The sequence below is a fragment of the Crocodylus siamensis genome, chromosome 1 (genome assembly GCF_052110815.1).
Source record: "Crocodylus siamensis isolate JL-2025a chromosome 1, ASM5211081v1, whole genome shotgun sequence".
NCBI lineage: Eukaryota > Metazoa > Chordata > Crocodylia > Crocodylidae > Crocodylus > Crocodylus siamensis.
Genome location: NC_143395.1, coordinates 311,659,070 through 311,678,883, shown reverse-complemented (window position 1 = coordinate 311,678,883; position 19,814 = coordinate 311,659,070). Strand labels below are relative to the sequence as shown.

Below are 19,814 nucleotides of genomic sequence, written 5' to 3'. Positions count from 1 at the left end.
ATCCAGGATTTTGCTTTGCTCTGCTGTTGGGAGTAGGGGGAGGATGATCAAAGGCAGCAGGGCACACAGACGTACTTGCCTGTAGCTGCAGAGGCATGCACAGACCCATGTGGAGCTCCCTGCTGCCTCTGATTGCCTTCCCCTTGCTCCCACCCCCGGAGCAAAGCAAAATCCCAGACGTTTGGTCAGGTGGGGGCTGTGGCTGTGACGGGGTGTTTCCTGCCCCTCCATGGAAAGGGGTGAGGAACCTTTAAAGGCAGCTGGGAACTCTGTGGCCGGCTGGTAGCACAGGGGCTGGTGCCTGTGCTTGCAGGGGCTGAGAAGCCAGGAGACGTTGCCGGGGGAAGGAGGGAGACTGTGGCCAGGCTACCTGGTACAGCGCAACAGCCTCATCCAGGGTGGGGGGGGTGCCACAAATCTCCCTTCCTCTTCCCTCCAGCCCATCCTGGGGCCAGATGCACTCCATTGCTGCCTGTGTGAATCGGAGCCACCTCACTCTGGCCTGGTCAGGACTGGGACAGCTGGGGCTCATCTGGCAGGGCTGGGCGGGGACAGGGGGCTGCAGGTCAGGAATGAGGGGCACCAGCAGGGATGGGGAGGATTTGTGGGTTGGGAATGAAGGGCACCATCATGGCCCAGGGCGGCAGGGTACTGCAGTTTGGGAGTTAGGAGCACTGGCACGGCTAGGGTCTGAGGTTGGGAGTGAGGGGCTGAAGGGGGCTGTGACTTGGCAGTGTGCTGGCATGTTACTGCCCCCACACTGTCATATTCCCCCCCCCACACACACACACGTGACAGGTGTCATCTTTTTTGGACCTGGAAATAATGGTAACCCTATGTTTACATCTGGGAAAGTCCACCAGGACTCCAGAGTGGAGCTCACACCCCTGGAGCCATAGTGGGACACTTTAACTACTCTTTCCCTACACCTCAGGGTTAATGTAATGTAATGTAATGGCTTTGTGCTTCTCAAAGTATCCGTTATTTCCAGGCAACTCCAGTGAGGCGTGGAAGGTGTATGTTCTGTATTGCTAAATAAGGTAACATGAAACTTCTCTGCTGTGTTTCTCATATGTAGTGTGTGATATGCATGGTGACTCGAGCTGGGGTTGACTGTGAAGACTATGTAGAACATCTAATAATACAGAGCAGTGCTGCTTTATACCAAGGAAGAACACAAGAAATACATTAAAGATATGCTGCTCCCAAACCATTTCCAGATTCAGCTTCAAATTCTGTTCCTACTCTTAGAGTATTCGACAGGTTTAGAAAATAATCTATGATGTACTGTGACAGTTATGCCTAAATTGGGACACTGCAGTTGCATCTAATTACAAAAAGTTCCCATTGATGTCATATCTGAATGTTACCCATAATGAGAAAGTGAGCACATGAAGATATGTTTCTTTTCCTACTCTCTGGGTACATCTACACATGCAATTAATGTGAATGAATACATTCTGGCACAGTCCACACTGGAGGTTATTGCTCCTGGGCACTGTGTTTACACATGCACCTGGGGTCACAGCACATCAAGCTGGGTCAGAGCAGCCCCGGCTGGCATAGGATCTGATGCAGGGGTGTTCAGCCAGCCAGCCCGGGGCTGCTCTGACACAGCTCAGCATGCTGAGGAGCAGCTGGCTGGGGCATGTGGGTGCTGCAGTGCAGGACTAGCTGGCAGGCAGGCCCCCACACTGAAGCACCCTTGTGCCCCAGTCAGTCCCATCAGCATCTACACATGCATTGCAGCACACTAAATAATGCCGCTGCAGGATAGTGCCTGTGCTTACAAGTACTAACATATGGCAGAATTAGTTAGCTTACTGCTGCCTAATAGGGCTGCATGTGTAAAAGCTGAGACTTTACTATAGAATTAATTAGGGACCTCCATAGTAACCATCTCATGTAGATGAAACCCGTGTAGAAGGGTCTGATTTTTGATTGCTTATTGGTGTGGAGTGCCATGTGAAAAAAGCTGGGTAGAAGTAGGTTGTAGAGGATCACTTTTATCCTGATACCTTTTGCAAGTAAGCTTCAGGTTTGTAGGTTGGAACTCATGACAAAATATTTGAACACAGAAGCATAGCATCCCTCACAAAAAACCCTCAAGCTATGTCAGAGCAAAAACGAGCCAACTTCTGCAAAAAGTCCTTTGGTCATGTCCAGACATGCAGGCACGTGCAGGTTGTGGTGCCACAAACATCTTTGCGGTGCCACAAGCTGCACCCGAGGAATGTTACAACATGCCCTGTGCTGCAGATTTGCAATGTGGGGCCAAAATTTGCTACTCGGAAATCCTGGTAGCAAAAACAGCACTGGGAAAAAAGTGGTGTGGCATACACGACAGAAGAGTACATCAGAAGCCACCAAGACTTAGTCCTCAAGGGAGATGCTCTGGCTGCTGGCCAGGACATCTCCATTTCTACAGTCGTGTCCGAGCTGCTCCAGCACACTGGGACCTGGGAGGAGCTGAGCAAGAGCAGTTTGCCCAAAGCAGGATCATTTGTCCCTCACCAAAGTGCATATACAGGGGTGTGCACTGCAGCAAAGAGTTTGTGCCAGTACAATTTTTGCCACTGCAAGCGCACACCCCTGCACATCTGGACGCAGCCTTTTAGTATAAGTTTTCCCTCATGAAGATGAGTTCATGGGCAACCTAGAATCATTTCATACTGAGCTAAGGACTGAAAGAAAAAGTGGGGAAAGTACTAGATACTTTTCCCAGGAGCATTTAAGAACTCCTTATGGGAAAAGTGTATTTGGCATCTATATCCCTTGATAAGAGAGCGCAAAAGAAATATAACAGCAAGATATTTCTCAAAGCCAGTATATAAAATCTACATATAAAAAATATATGCTCTCCTGAGCCTCCCCCACATGTTCCTAGACATTAGTCTATTATTGGTGTCTTCTGCAAGGGAACGCTGAGCAAACATCACAAGCAGCCAGCTGCAAGAAACAAAACTGCTTGTGTAAGTACATTTTTGACAAATACAGTTCTTATTATTTTATCTTAAGAATACTTAAACTTGGGGGAGAATGGGATGTAGGGGGGACCGGAAACATTGCTGTTGTAAAACAGAATGCTAGCATGGGGTAAAGGGATTTATGTTTCTGTTGGATGATCTGTGTTAGTATAAATTGCTTTGTATTATGTGTAATCATATAGGTTACACCAGCTGGGGTCTAAAACGCCCAGACTTCACTTTTATCACTGCTTGTCAGAAGGTACAAGAAGGACAGTGCTACATAAATAAGCCCAATGCTGGCCTCCGCCATGCAAATGCATAGAGCAGTCAAAGTAGTAAAGCTTTCTAATTCTCCATGCTGTGCTGACTTTCAAAGAAAAAGTATTGATTATTGCCAAAAGTCATTCTATCTTTCAAATACATACATTTAAATGTGAGTGGCAAACCAATCACAATTTCTTTTATTCTGCCCAAAGTAAACTGCATTGACTTTCCTGGGACCAGATTTCCATTTTTTTTTAATGGTTTAACATTTTTGTACACATATTCTACTGAGGAGAAGAAATGGACAACTAAGTGGATTCAAATGAGCTAAGCTGAGTTTATATCATGCATTTCTTTTTTTTTTTTGGATCCAAACGTACAATTTTAGAAATGCAATTTTTTTGCTAAAAATAACATGAAAGTCCCAGCCTGGAGCTGAATGTAAAACAGCAGTTCTAGGGGGAGAACTGCAAAATGGTTTGCTCTAAGAGACTTAAAGGAGCCTGCTCTGTGGGAACAGAAAGACAGGATTTCCCCTCTGAAGAATAATCAACAGCATTAGCTAGTGCAGCTGGGCCAACAGAAAGCATGGTCTATACTCTGTGGGCAGTGGCCAAATGCACTTTGACCTGTTGGCCTGCCCATGGAAGCCTGAACTAATCACCAAGAGCACCTGTAGCCTAAGATACATTTACTAGTGTTCCAGCTTTCCCATACTGCCAGCTCCATAGCATGTAGTAGCCTTAAATGAGAGGTTCTTTAAAAGGTAAAGGACTTTGGAGTTAGGATAATGGATAAGTGATTGGGACATAGCCCAAGTGTATGCGATAACTGGGAAAAACTCATCTGGCTTGCAGGGCTGAATGGTTGAATATCACTAGTATAAATGATTGCCCAGGCTACAGTTTCATCATAACAGTGAAGGAGATCAGAAAGACTGAATATGGAGAACTGTATTACGCCCATGATGCATCCTGCCATTCAGTTGGAAGGAAGAATGCATAGGCTCATGGGAGATGTCATCCTGGGAAGAAGTTGAGACTATGGGAAACAGTGGAAACACTGGCCCCACAAACCCTAACACGCATGACTTCAGAGTAGGAAAGTGCATTAGGTGATGTTGTTGCCTAACTGCTGTAAGCCAGCAACAACTATGCTTGGTGATTGTGAATATTACTTTTTCTTCACACCTCTGCTGTGAAATTTACTAAAAATAACCATGACAGAATTGTAGCTTTAGTGATGGCTACCGCGCCTTGGCAGACACCAGACATTCAGATGTAGTCCTCTGAGTTTGTTTATTTATATCAAAAGAATGCATTTTTCCAGACTGAGCTAAAGGCAGGCTCTGTCATGGAGCCCATAAAGAATACACACACTTTTTGCATCAGTCATCAAGAGGATACATAACACATACTAATCAACAGGTTATACCTAGCACTGTATTGGCAGGCCCATGCATACATGCTCCAGCCCATGGTCCAGAAATTGGCTTAAAAATCACAAAGTAATAAATATGCAGATCACTTAATTTCCCTTCTGACTTTTGAGCCTTTAGCATTCACGTTCTCAAGTGATCCTCTACAATGACAAGACCTGAAACGTATTAAAACATGAGAATTGAGATTCTCATTTGGTTGTATTCCTCCGGAAACTGAGATTTTTAAAGCAACAAATATCATGAGGCTCATGGTACAGTTGCAAGAACCAGCAACACAGCACAAGATATAAAGAGTATAAAGCAAATATAGAGAGACACTCTTTGGGAGAGTGTCTAGTAAGCATGAAACAGAGGCCGGGCACCACGGCTAGGTGAGTGCATTGAGTAGAGGGGCAGAGCACAGACTGTCTGGGTGATGGCACATGATACAGGGAGCAGAACCACAAGCAGAGCACTTGTTGAGTGGCTAGTATAGAAGCAGCAGGTATGTAAATGCATAGTATGCATAGAGCAGAGTACAGTCTAGATGTTTATATTAAGACAGGACAAAAAGAAAGGTTCAATTTATGTTTATTATCCATGTGCTAGTAATCTAATCAAATACAGTACCTATTTTGAATAAATATAAAGAGCAACCCACTATGTATATCCAATAAAATACAAATTACAGTTATGGAAATTAAATAGCAGTCCCTCACACACTTTGTTGTTAGTGTTTTTGAATACATCCTTAATGCTGTGTGACACTCCCATCCAAAACACTCTCCCCACTGAGAAGCAATTCAATCTCTGCAGGCATTGTGGGCGGGTGTGAAATTCAGGATGGTTGGACCAGATGCAAAACTAAGCAACACCAACATACAGACCAGCTGAGAAATCTGACCCTAAGAATACAACACAACTGTTTTTTCCAAACATTGGCCCTGGCAGCTCAGGGAGATGGACTCGGGTGGGGTTACTAGACATCTAAACAGCCCAGCACACATTTAATTAAGATTTAGAAGACTGTGGGGCTGGATTTGTTTTCTCATATATATGGAAAATGCAAAACACATTATAGGTGCTAATGAAATACAACCAACTAAACAAGAAGAGGGGAGGGCTTGCCTCATCATTCTGGCTATCCTCCAACCTTCCTGTCACTTCTACTGGTTTCCACACTGTTCCCATTTCTAGCACTGGTTCCCACTGACTCTAGCTGTAATGTCTTTCTCTGCTCCCAGCATCCATTAGCAGAACTGCCTACCACTTGGTTTTCCTACCCACTCAGATTACTGTCCACTATTCAGCAATTCTTATCTCCCTTCCATCTCCTGTTCAGCTTGGCAATTTTTTTTTTCAGTTTCTGCAGCAATCCATTATGAGCAGCAATGACACCATTACCACCACTACTAGGTCTGACAGCTAGACTCAGGTTGGCTCTTCACCGCTTTCTCAACAACTCATATTCTCCATCCTTCCCATCACTGCTCTGTCCCGCTACTCTATCCCCTGGGCTCCATATTCAGCACCCACCCTTCTCCAGGACCAGTCTGTCACAGTCATCCTCTCCTTTTCCAAGAAATGTGGGTGAACCATTGCCTCTGTGTGGCAAGACTGTTAGGCTCTGCTCACAAGCTGAGTTTGGGAGAAAGTCTAGGCACAGCTAGGAAAATGCCACATGATCCTCACATCTCTTACTATGTTCATTTTATTACTATTCCCACCAACTTACCTTCAGGCAGCTCCCAAGAGAAACATGAAGACCTAATTAATTAAACCTTAGAGCATGTCACTAAGTTATATGTAGGTACCATTACTTCATTATTTTATGGAGGTTCAGCTGAGGCCAGGGACACTAAGCATGGCTGGGAATAGAAACAAGAAATTCCAACTCCCAGCCCCTTCCCTTTAAAAAAAAAAAAAAAGCCCATTATCCTACTTCTAGTCTTATGCTTCTGATGCTGGTTTCCTGATTCCTTGCTCTGTGACTGCAAAAGATCTTGCTCTAAAAGTAGTTTGCCATATTGTACTTATAGTTTTACATACCCAATAGGTTTTTATTTATAGTTCTACATACACAACAGGTCTCTATTTAATCATTACAATGGATTTTGAATGAGTAAGTTGTCTGCAAAAAGGGAATTTATAGTGGCCACAGAATCAAAGTAAGTATACTGTTCATGGAGTGAACATGATTGATGTAATACAGTGATACCCAAAAAAAGAAGTATCGCATTTCAAACACAGGTAGTAGTGTTCTTTTATGCTCACTCCCTGAGACACTGTTTTATGTAATAGGTTCCTATTCCACTTTAGACCGATAACAACTGTGCATTATAATTTTATTTTTCACTTAGCAGAGCCTATTGACTCAGACAGACTCTTGCTAGGGAACCAGGCTTCATAATGAAGGCAGTACATTCTGATTTTGTGCTTGTTTGATAATTAATAGTGCAGTGTCAGCAGCAGCAGTGCAAAAATACAAGTATATTTTTCTCCTGCAAGTTATAAAGGATGTGCTGCATGCAATGGCTTTGTTGGATATATTCCTATAAGGCACACACCATTCACAAAAAAAGTGCAATAGACTAAATGGAGCTTCTGCTTTTTCAGAAGCTCTGCCCCCTTAGCCTAGTATCTTCACCTACCCTGAAAGAGTTTTGTCAGCGTAACTGTATGGGTACGGTTATACTGGCCATTCCCTCCATATAGCTTACACTAACAAAATGAGGTCTGACTACTACAGCTTAAAATTTGTTTCCCAAACAAATAAGCTATACTGGAAAAAATGCATGATGGTTTTTGCCAGCATTACATGTCAGCTTGAGAAACAATGTGCAAGCATAGATCAACCTGAGTACCTCACAGTCTTTAATAACATTTTTTCCTCACAATGCCCTGACATGGCTGATAAGTATTGTTACCCAGATGGTTAAAAAGATCTGGAGATGGAGAAATGAAAGTCTTGATCTAGCAAAGCATGGAACTCTTGCATACTTGAGTAGTGCCAAGTAAAATTGCTCACAAGTAACTTCTGTAGGATTGGCAAAAGTGTTTGAGAAGCCCGTGAAACGCTCTGGGGTTTAAAATGAGGTGTTTTCATGGCTAGCCCGAATGACCTAACCAAGATCATACAGGAAATCTGGGGCAATGTCAGGAAGTGAGCCCAGATCTTCCAACCTCAGTCTATAACTTCACCTCAAGACCATCTTCCCACTGAAAGTCAGTGATCTGGACACATTGTACTGTACTAGCTCTGCCAGCATGGAGATGCGTGTTTACCATACTAGGCAAGCTGATTGAACTCATTGATATTCTCGTGGCCTGTCACAACCAAAGTCAAAAAAAAAAAAAAGTGTCACCGCACACACACTTCACCTGCAAGTTTACTTTTTACCTATCATTTATTCTTTCCTTGATTATTCAGCAAAGACAAATAATTTGACAAATTACACAACTAAAGCTATGAATAACTAGCTGCCTTCCTTGAATGGAACTGCTCAGACAACTTGGCATCAATTGTTAAAGTGACAAAAGCATCTTTCCCCTCCCCAGACCTCCCCCCATATTACTCTGCACATCATTGTTCAAATTATGCACTTCAAACAGACTGAAAGATATTTCACTTTCAAGGTGACTGGGCTTTGTTAAAAAATGAAGGTATTTGTTAAATGTGGGTGTCAGTTGTTTTAGGGAAAATTACAGAGAGCAGCTCAGCGACAGACTTAGTAGCGAGGCTCACATTATTGGCATAGCATACAGCTTAATCCTGAAGATTTTTATGCATTTCCTTGTCTACCATGGCCAGTCCTCACTGATTGTCAAACTGCTACTCCTACTCATAAAATGAGGTCCGAAGGCGTTAGCAGGACTGAGGCCTTGTAAGCGTTTGCATGGTTAAGACACTTTGGCCCAAGCACAGGAAAATAAATGGCTGTGCCTGCATCAGACCCAATTAATCTCAGTGTATCTCATGACAAGGATATAAAATCAGCTTGCAGGACTGGGGACTCAGTCTGAAACAAAAGCAGACTTGCCTAGACTACACTGCTAGCTCTCCCTGAAAGTACCTAGAAGCTACAGAGAAACATTTTTCAATTTGCTTATTTTAATAAAGGAAAAGGAAAGGAAAAAAAAACAAAAAAACAAAAAGGAAAGAATGAAAGAAAGAAAATACTTAGAAGGCAAGATTTCCATAGGAAAAAAATATTTTATTTTTTTTAAGAACAAATTCAATTTGAAACAGACGTGGAATGTGATTTTCATAGTTTTCATTTTCTGGGAGCTAATTGCAATGTGGAACTAAAGCAGGTTTCAAACCTATGACAGGCTAGTTAAAAAAAAACAAAGAAAGAAAAAAATTATTTATAACTCAAGCATAATACTGTGTTACTTACAAACTGGACAAAGAAATTCTTAAATAAATATTCATGGTACACAATTACAGCACAAATATGCAGCAATTTGGCAACCTTTTATACCATTTTTTTCCTCAATACAGTGCAAAGGGGAATGACACTGCCTTTAAACAAGCTGTAGCTAAATACATTGCAAAATTCAAATTTTATACAAAACATCTTGCTTAGACTTTATAAAAAACCAACATTGCTCTATATACACAATCTGGTTAAGAAAAGCCATTTCTGTCTTGTTTTCATGTGTATTTTTTTATTCAAAAAGGTGAATAAGGCTACTGTAACACCCCGAATCCATATACAGTAAATCTGAACCTATTTACAGCATCTTCACTTAGACATGATGGTGCAAATTCCAAAGTCAGGTGACTAGGGATGATAATACAAGCAAGGCATTTACAGTAACTTTTTGAAGCTGAACCAACGTCAAATAAAGGAACAGTTGGTAGATTGTCATAATTCTGCACCAGACACAAAACAGGACGCACAGTACATTTTTTTTATTGGTTGCAGGTTGCTCTTCGTCAATTCCTCTGATTTTCACAGTTTAGAACATAACCAGAATGTAGCCAACTGACGAAACATACACTTGATTTAAAAAAATTTAACCTCCCCCCAAAAAATAAAACAAGCTTACTGTACCCATTTTTTCCTTTTCTCCCCCACCCTCAAAATAAAATCTTTAATGACTTACAAAAAAAGCCTTGTATGGACAGATTCACAGAAAGGAGGGGTTGTTGGAAAGAATTACATATGTACTGTAGTTAGTCACCATGGTAACCTTCCAAAGAAACATGGTTGTTGCTTTAAAAAAAAATAAAAAAAAATTAAAAATTAAAAATCCCCTTTCAGACTAGTATCCCAACATCATTTTCAGGTTCAGAAAAATAGAGAGAGTAATCATTTCTATGACAGTTCATTTCTTTTTTCTTTTTTGCAGGTGCTTGCTGGAGGTCTGAGAACCTTAAAATGCTGTTGCTACCTTTTGTTTCCAAATCAGAAAGCAAAGTGTTACCATAGTAACATGACTATGTTAAAGATGTCTATTTTGCATAGCACATAAAAAGTAAATTTTTTTTTTCTTTAAGGACGGGGGTTGTGAGGGTATAACAGAGCTAAAGCAAAAACTTTAAATCTGAAACTCACGTCTGTGTGACCTGATGAAATCTACAGAACACTTCAGCCCGTAAGGCAAGGGAAAACACAACACAGAAAATAAATGCCGGAACATCTTGTCATTGTTAAATATATGATGCAGTAACATTGATTTCCTGGTATTTTTGGGCTTGTATTTCCTAGTCTACTGTTATGCGAGACGCCTTTAGAGGGCTTTGTTATTTTTGTATTTGCTCTCATTATTGTTATTTTTGGAATGAAGTTGTTTTTCCCAGAAGCAGTTATCCATTTTTTTTAAATGCTGACAAGTTAAGACTATTTAATTGCCACAATGAATTTCACATCTTCTGGTGTAGATTCTGTGCAATCTCAAAATATATATTAGTAAAAAAGAGAAAGAAAAAAAGAAAAATTCTCACTTTATATTCCTTGTGTTTTATATACCTATTATAAATAAGATGCATCTTCCTTCTCTCTCTCAATGTCATAATTTATTTTATGCTTATGGACTGTAAGAGGTTTGCCATATGTGCTTTTACTTTGAAACAGAGCACCAATGAACTGCTGTGTCAGTTAGAGTACCCACACCGCACCGTGCAGGGACAGCACTGCCATAAACCAAAGTGTCAAAAGGCTCAAATCAGAAGCAAAATTCTGATCTATTTTTAGAGATGAGAAAGTTTTTAATAAAGTCAGTGGTGATGGAATTACAGCTCATTTGACCCTTTGGTTTATAGTCATCTAGGTCAGATTTGGCTCTCTGCTATTTTCTTAAATGCATTCCCTGTGTTTAGTATGATGTGACAGTATAGCAGCTGAGTCTGCTTAAAAATCATCCAAAGCAGACTAAGTTTTTGCTACAGCTTCAAAGCTGTATACCTTATTGCCAGTACCACAACAGCATTGCCCTAATAAATCAGCGGCCTACTTATCATCTTGTCCTCCAAGCTTGTTCACTTACTAACAATACCCCTTTGTCCAACTGTATTGAAGGTACTATCATTTTCTGCACATTGCTAATTGATAACTGTGAATTCCTTCGAGTGCAGCCCTAATCCACTGAGCATGGTGTTGTGTCTCCTATACTTGCCTCTTAAAACTTAGCATACCAAAGTGCTGTGCTACCTAAATAGTTTCTTTCCAGCTTCTATTTCAGAGGTGGCAGCATTCAACTGCAATTGCAGTCAGTCCTTCCTGCCCCAACACTGCCCAATTCTGGTCTTGACTCTGCTGACAGCCTAACTTTTGGCTGGAAGGCTCCTTATTAGCAAACGTAATTTCTATAGCTGTATTACCCATTCAAGTGAGGCTGCTGCAGCTGATGGATGGAGCATGGCACTCCGAACATTAATGTTCTATTAGTGATGCAGGAGGTGGAGTGAAAGGAAATCTTATGTGAAGGATGGCAGAACCGTTATTTCTGGGTAACAGAAATAAATGTAACAGTGACGGACTAAAAGCAAGAGAACTTTAAAAGTCTTACTTCGACGCTGAGGTCTGTGTGACAAATCCAGTATGCACTGAGAAACACTCTCACAAAGTCAGAAGATTGCATTTCAAGCTTGATATCCTAGAGCACCTTCCCAGGATGCCTAGGACTATTAACATCCACAAATCACTCCATCTTCCCTTGGCTTTTGTACACGCCTGAATGCCTGCAGCACATGGCTTAGAGGATGATGAATGTAACAAGAGTACAGCAATCAGAATGGGTATCTTCTACATAAAGTCTTCCAGCTTTTAGTGAATATGTATTCACTGAGACAGGAATCCTACAGACTAGATAAGCTGTCCAGCTCAAGAAGGCTCTCTGAGAAAGAGGTCTTGCCTTTACCCCTGTGCTTGAGTCAATATTAGTGCACAAGGCATCATCACAAGCCCCAACAGAAAGCATTTGACCAGTAAGTTTCCTTTATACCTCGAATGTACCATGTAGTTTTTCAGACCTTGTAATAAATGTTTGCTGGACTCTGAGGAGGCATCTCTTGAACTATATACACTGGATGTCCATAGTCACCACTGACCTTTTCATAGTGTGGGCAAAATACACTGTCTGCAGTCCTTAAAGGAATGATAATGTCACTGGGCTCAGATCCATTGTTGTTGCCACTACGCTTTGGGGTGGCTAATGTACTAAGTGACAGAGTTGTAGTGTGCTGCGGCGAATGCTTCCTGTGTCTTCTCCGGTACTTTAATAAAAGAACCACCAAAGTGATGATGATAACAATAAAAATGATGCACCCTGATGCAATCCCTGCAAATAAGGCCACCTCAGAACCAAGTATACTGGACTGTCCAGCCTTGCTGCCACCTGGGCCAGATCCTAGAAAGAGTAAAAAAAAACCCATGCAGTTATCAGCATTCTGTGACTATTTTATGGTGCTAAAATATGTGAACACTAAGCAGGTCTGGAAGAATTAACTGGCAGCTAAACTTTGACAAACCAATTACCCTGTTAGGTAGCAAAATGCAAACAGCCAAAGTCAGCAATCAATGTTAAACAAGACTTTGTGTCTGTTGGTCTTACTTTTATGCTGCTCCCAAACCACACTGTTTTCATATATCATCATCCATCAGCAGTAAGGACTGGCCCTGACAAAGCAGCCTTTGATGCATGCCGCATCTTTTAACAGATGCTGGCCAGCTCCCGGCAGCAAAGAGGGAAGAAAAAAAAGGGAAGAGGCAATGCTCAACGCAACTGACAATTTTTGGTATCACACTGTTCTGCTACTTTCTCTTTCAGACACTAGTTTAAGTGAAAGCACCAATTGTTTGTCTACTTACATAGACATTTCTTGCTTGTTATTGAAATAAGGAAGCTTGAGGCATTGTAGGAGATGGGTAAAATGTTTATGACACATAACTAATTTTTATTACTTAATTTACATTTCGTTTTTGGAAAGAAATAGATTTGGAAGACGGATTAAAAAAAGTTCTCACACTGAACAGGCTGCTGAATGTTTGGCTTCATCACATTATCAGTTTGTCAGAAAAAATTAAATGAATGTTCACTTGACACTTTCTCACTTAGAAAGTTTGAAATAACTTCCCTCCCTTGATGCTCAGCTCCAGATGGAATAACGCTGTGGATGCTGAATTTACATAACTATCAACCCTGCCTACTGTAACCTTAGCACAAAATTGCTGATGCCTGTTTGACAACTGCTAAATCAAAGATTCATTAGCCTAGAGGCAAATAATGAAGCTGGTAAAGAAAATGCTAAGCCTTCATTGAGAACCCAGAGTCAACCATTTTGTTTGGAATGTTTTCAATTTGATGCCTTTTATCATGGCCTTTTTTAGGTTTTTTTTTTTTCCTTCTTTTTTTTGTACAATTAACACACAAAATGCAGTTTGAACATTAACTAGCCTAGAAGCCACTCATTCCTTCCTTGCGTTAAAATACATATATAACCCTCCCCCTGCAGATCTTTGAATTTAGTGAAGGATCGGTTGTTCATGTGTACATTTTATATATGATCAGATAAGAGATCAGAGCATTAATTATACATGCATTAAAATAAGCCTTATAGACGGATGTCGAGAACCATTTGATAATGCATCAGACGGGAAGAGAAAGAAATACTCTTTCATCTGCCAGGATATTAAATGAAAGGCCGCACTTACAATCATAAAGCTATTTAGGGAGATTTCTATCCAAAAACTTTCCGGGAAATGAATGATATTACTATAAGGTATAATTAACTCCAACTGCAAAATGAGAGATGGGGAATACTCATTCCCATCAAAACTTCCAGCTCCTAGCCACCACACACTGGTGCATCCATTTTTTCCATTCAACTATGTAAGTAGTCAGTCATCCTCAGCAAATTGCTAAAATAATAATGTGGGGAGTCAGGGATCCCTTAAGCTGCCCACTCCCCAAACCAAAAAATCCTGAAGTCTACCTGAATGGTCCTTTACAAATGGACTTGTTGTGGAGCTTTTCCCATTGGTACCAGCTTCCTGTTCTGGACGTTTAGTTGGATCAGTATGACGGGGTGACCCAGCAGAACTGGGATCTATAAGAAAGAAAAATGATTAATTGCTGCTTAGACATCTGATAACCCTAAGCTTTATCAGCTGGTTATACATACCTCATGAGCTTTGAACGTGAGATATAACTATTTTGCTCTTAAAGAAAAATTACATTCTTATAATAGTTACTTAAAAGGTTTAAATTGGAGGCCATATGCAGAAAATATAGGTATTCTTGTAATTGGCAAGAAAAGTTTTGCAGATGACATTTTGGTTTAACTGAGCAAGTTGACTGACTACTAAACCAACTTGTAGTTAGAAGAATAATTCTCTCTTTCTGCACAATAGATTATCTATATATGAAGAGAGACAATGAACAAAAACCTCTACTGTAGTCAGAATTCATAACAAGCAAATTACAGAAATGTTAGCTTTCCTCCTTTCATTCATTTTAAATAAATTTTGAACTGTGAAGTTACAGTTTTGTTTTTAAAATAAAACTAAAAATGACTGAAACACGTTATTCCCAGATGACCTTTTCCTTCCAGGGAGCTCTCCAATAAAGAGATCTTATTACATCAGCTCTCCTCTTGTAGAAATCTGTCAGTAGCTTAGGTACAGAAAATAGGCTTTGCTTTCAAAATCTAAGGAAAGAATGACCGCACTAGACTCACTTGGCACTCTACGCCATGCTATTAAAAGGAGCCTGAAAACTAAGTGGGGTACTGATCAAAGTGATTTCATGAAACAGCAGATGGTCTTTACCTTGTCCAACTTTCATAAGGATCTTCATGGCTTTTGTCTGGCACACCCCTCCCTCCTGGTTATCCAGGCCCTCCAAAGACCCATTTGATGTTGCTGATTTAGGGGGAGGGGGGAAAAAAGGAAAAGAAAAATCAGAAGAAAAAAAAAAAAAAAAAACCAACAAGCAAAGCGACATGAACACAAGTGTCTGCAAACAGAGATTCCTTTAGTCTAATAGAAACTGTTCTTGCTGCTTCAGCTATAAAATGCTGAAGTCTAAAAGGATGAATACACCACTAAGTTTTACATTATGTACACATGTGGGAATGTGTTATCAGGTTTCACATTTACTCAACCATTTTTTCTTCTACGCACAATTGACTGGCTTGCTATTATGCCCTTGAATGAAAGGGCAGCACCATCCTAAAAAAGGCGACATCCAGCTGAAAGAGAGGCCCTGCCAGGCTCAAAGGAGCAAAGTACTTAATTCAATCATTTTTTTAAGCAATATTATTATAATCACTACATTACACCTGCTTCCTCTTATTACATATCTCCTGTTTAAGGAAATACATGCACACAAAGGACTCAGGTGAAATCCGAGATTCCATACCGATAGGAAAACAGTATTTTTTTTTTTTTTTTTTTAAATACACTTATTTTTCTTAGGGGTTTTATTTTATGTTCAACTTCTACAGAAATCATTTAGAGCTTATGCAAACAAATGGGTGTTTCCCCATGTTTAAACTGCTCTTTCTTATCTGCCTGCTTGCTTGAACTCCACACCTACTCAACAACCCCACTGTGAGCTGTTACTGTAATTTGAGTTGTGCATTAAGCATAACTCCCTTAGGGAGGCGGTATTAAAAAAATCATAATCTAAGGGTGAGCACACAGCGCAGTCCCACCATAGCTAGCTTAGGTCCCAGTAGAGGTTTAGTTGCAGCAGCACAGAATTTGGTGGGGCTATAAACCCTACCCAAGAAGCTGGGTAAATATTTGGGCAGCCAGTTTGTGCTGTCATGATACTGATACCCAGGCATGCTAGTCTGAAGACTGTTCAAGGATGTGTATGCTACACTGCAATTACAATAATGTTGCCACTGTAGTGTAGACTTACCCTTAGCCACTTTAATCTTTCTGCAATAATCAAGGCAATCACCACGTTCCTTTCATGCAACATTAAAGGTTTTTCTTCCTTGCACTTTTAGGACTATAATATATAGCTCCTATACTAGTAGTAATCAGCCTTCTACTAAATTTCTACAATTATGACAATACTGCAAATATACCAAAAAAAATCAACAGTGTGTAGCACCTAATAGAGCGTGATGATTCCAAACATTAGTTCATTTGCTATTGTCAAGCTTTCTATGAGCTTCTTGCCCATTTCCCTTCATCTCCCAACACACGCATTTTAGGCCACTGTTGCACAAGTAAGCAACCAAATAAATAACAGATCCCAAGTGTTTTACTTGCTGAGGTTCTCATGAGCGACTTGCTGCTTTAATGGCACTGTTCTTCTTTTAGACTCACTCTTGCTGTATTGTATTAGGTCCCCAGATGAAAAGAGTTTCAAGCTGCTCAGCAATTTGTTTTTAGTTTTCCTTCTCGCTTCCTTCCCTTTCCTTTGGGATTCCTTTAAATGCAGCTCATGTGTATTTCCTTCACAGTGTCTTCCAGACCCATGTTAATATTTTCCTTCCTCTAATCTTCTCCCCCGCTGTAAAGTTATAAACGCTTTACTGCTGAACCTAGCTTCCTAGTCTTTGATCCACCTATTGTTTTTGTTCCACTTTTCTCTCCTGTGTGTAATCTGATGCCCTTCCACTTGAACATCCCTCCTTTCAACTCCTCTTATGCTTTTTCCTTACATTTGGTCCCTCCCAGTTTTTTCCCCCTCTACAACTGATCTTGTTTCCCCCCCCTCCCCCAGTTACTGGAATTTGGAGTTTGGGGTTCCCCCCCCCCAGGTTGAAAACACAAGAGCTAAAAACCTACAATGAGTAATTTAAGATGAAAGCAAATCTGAAATGTGCCACTGCATTGCCAGACCCAGAAAATAATGGAGACATATAGTTTTGTTTTGTTCCCTGCCCACCCCCACCCCGGGGGTGGAGGGAGGGGGATGGGGGAGGGGGAAAAAAAAAAAATCAATACTGAGAACAAGTTCTGGATATAAATCAAACATGTCTTTGCTGGAAAAGTGTTTTTTTATGACCTATTTGCCAAGGGCAGTTAAAAAAAAAAAAAAGAGTAACTAGAAATACCAAAAGTTGAACATCCGATGAAATTATACTAATGAATGCGCACTTCTGTCTTGTTGTAGCTGATTTTTTTCAACATAGGCTGCAGGGGTTTACATTATTTTCAATGCTGTTTCCTTAGATTGTACTTGAATATAAGTGAAGCCTCTTCCGGACATCCTTCTACTCTAAGTATCTATCCAAAGTACCCTACGATGAGAGACCCTAAGAAGTGTGGAGGACCCCATTTAACTTCAGAATAATATAAAGAATATAAAATGGTAAAAGGAATGCAAAACTATTTCAAATGCAGTCTCCATTGATAAGACTCTAATTTAACAATGAAGCTGGTGTATGCTTCTAGAGTTCAAACTGGCTTGATAAAAAAAATGCTTTCATAGCTTTGATGTTGGATGAATGAGTGCAGTATACGCCACCCCCCGCCAGTCTTTTAAAGGGATCTCATGAATGTTTGTGTTATAGCTTATAGTTGAGAATACCATATCCTCAAAGAGTATTCAAGGAAGAGTATTCCAGCAAGAAAGCAATGGTCCACTCTCAACCTTTCCCCATAATTAAACTGATAATTAGGCAAGGCCACGGGAGGAAATGGATTTGCAAAATTTCATCATGGCTGTCAACGTGTAACCTCACATATCTCTGTGTAGGGGAGAAAGATGGGTAATTTAAACACAGTGTTAAGCTGCCAAAAGATGAAGGACTTTCACAAAGAATAAGAAATAATCTGGGATGTCAGAGAAAACACTATTTCATGCTGTTAATACTTGTTGAAAGTTTGGTGTAAAGACGACAAACAAGGGAGCAAGTGCAGAATATTCCTAGAACACCTGCAGCTGTCCTTATATTTGATCTCCAACTGAAAAATGACACCTCCTATGATCTAAAATTCTGCCATTATATACAGTTTCATTGTTATCTTCACAAAATATATTAATGAAATCAAAAACTCCACGAACATTCAGAGTTATTAGTAGTAGTAGTAGTCGTCCTATAATAATGGAAAATAATGGAAATTTTTCCCTATCTTTAATATTACTGCAGGCGATAAGCATGAAAGCACCAACTAGATGTTTTGAGTTTTAAAGTGGAATGGCTAATCTGAGACTTCTGTGTTTATAAAATATTTGCCAAAAATCTTAATCTTCTCAGGCTTAGACAAAGCACTAGCATTTTCTAATGCCTAGGACTAAAAATAAACCTGTTTTAGGAGCACTTGCTACAAGTATTTGATATAACATCCTACTCTTGTACCAAGACAAAAAATTAATGGCAGTTTACTTTATTAGGCTCTAGATAAATGTTGATCTTAACAGGAAACAAAACAAAACAAAACACATGCGCACAATCCTGCAAACCTTTAAAAACTTAAAATTGCTCACAGGCATATGGGTTCTCAGGAAACTGAAATAAAACATATTGCTTATTGTACAAAACCAGTTTAGGATTTTTTAACCATTTTTTTCAGTGGCATAAAGATACATATGAGCTTCTGAGATCCTACTTCAATGAGGTAGATGGCTAAATTTTTGTTGTCTACAGCAAAAGCAGAACAGGGCTCTTGGGACTGGATCCAATAACAGACTTAAATGCCTGCAAGTTGGATACTGTAATGGTCAACTTTTATTTGCTTGGCTGTCCAAACCTCACACTGGAAAGCAGGCTAATGACTAGACCATAGGCAGGGGTGGAATGAGAGACCTTTCCACACATCATATTGAAGTTGGACTGCCATGCAGCAAGGAGTGCAAGATTCAAAGGAGTGTAAGAAAAGGGCTAGCTAGTAACACACTAGTCTAGCCATTACCACACTCAGCTGACGGGGAAAGAGAGTTCCTGCTCTCTAGATTCCATCTGCTTTAAATCAAGGACAAATGATGAAAATTCATCAATAGTCCATAGAAAAGAACCCAGGACTCTCACGAACCACTAGGCTACAGACAGCCTCTTTCTGAGCTTGTACAAACTTTACATTAATTGCTGCAGGGTGGTCCAGTTTAAAAAAGAGGTCCCTCCCACAGCACAGCCTACAGTCCCACTTCCTAGGTGAATCCCATATAACCAGTTATTAAAAAAAAAACAGGCATTGCACCACTGGTCCTGTCCTTGAATGAAAGTGGCCATGGCTTGTGTGTGTTAACACAGTGCTGTCAGACTATGTTACGCATACTCTGGGCACATCTACATGAGACACTACTGTGTAGTAGTAATGAGCTACTGTGTAGAAACAGCAGCGGGCATTAACCGTGACATGACACTACTGGGCAGTAGTAATGAGCTATTGCACAGTGGCATTTGAAAAACAACTGCAGCGATAGTACCACACAGTAATGCCGGTTACTGCAGTCATTTAGTAACAGCTGCACAGTCCATTACTTGTATAGATGTGACTTCTGATAACCAGGGAAGGCCACTCAGGTATTAAGGCATTACTCTATCCAATTTCATAAATGAAGTGGGGATTAAAAAGGAGCTAGGCACCGACCTACTCAAACACAAGGAGGGCCTGGGAGCATGTAGAGGTCAAAACTACAGGCACAGGGAACTTTTGGACCTTGAGAGAGGGGCTTGCTGAATTTAGAGTTAGGTAGCAATAGGTAGATACTGAACTGGGTTGTTTTTCTTGGAGAGACTGCAATTT

The 19,814-nt window shown here is 40.5% G+C and overlaps 1 protein-coding gene across 1 annotated transcript in view; it reads right to left on the bottom strand.

Annotated features, from left to right (window-relative positions):
- Positions 1–4,639: 4,639 nt before the first annotated feature.
- EFNB2 (ephrin B2) overlaps positions 4,640–19,814 on the bottom strand; it is a 53,197-nt gene continuing 38,022 nt past the window's right edge. The window contains exons 3-5 of the mRNA XM_090022444.1: positions 14,931–15,023; positions 14,096–14,209; positions 4,640–12,510 (exon numbers count right to left, since the gene is read on the bottom strand). Coding sequence (XP_089878570.1) covers positions 12,128–12,510; positions 14,096–14,209; positions 14,931–15,023 — 590 coding nt within the window. The 3' untranslated portion in view covers positions 4,640–12,127. The remainder of the gene's footprint in view (positions 12,511–14,095; positions 14,210–14,930; positions 15,024–19,814) is intronic.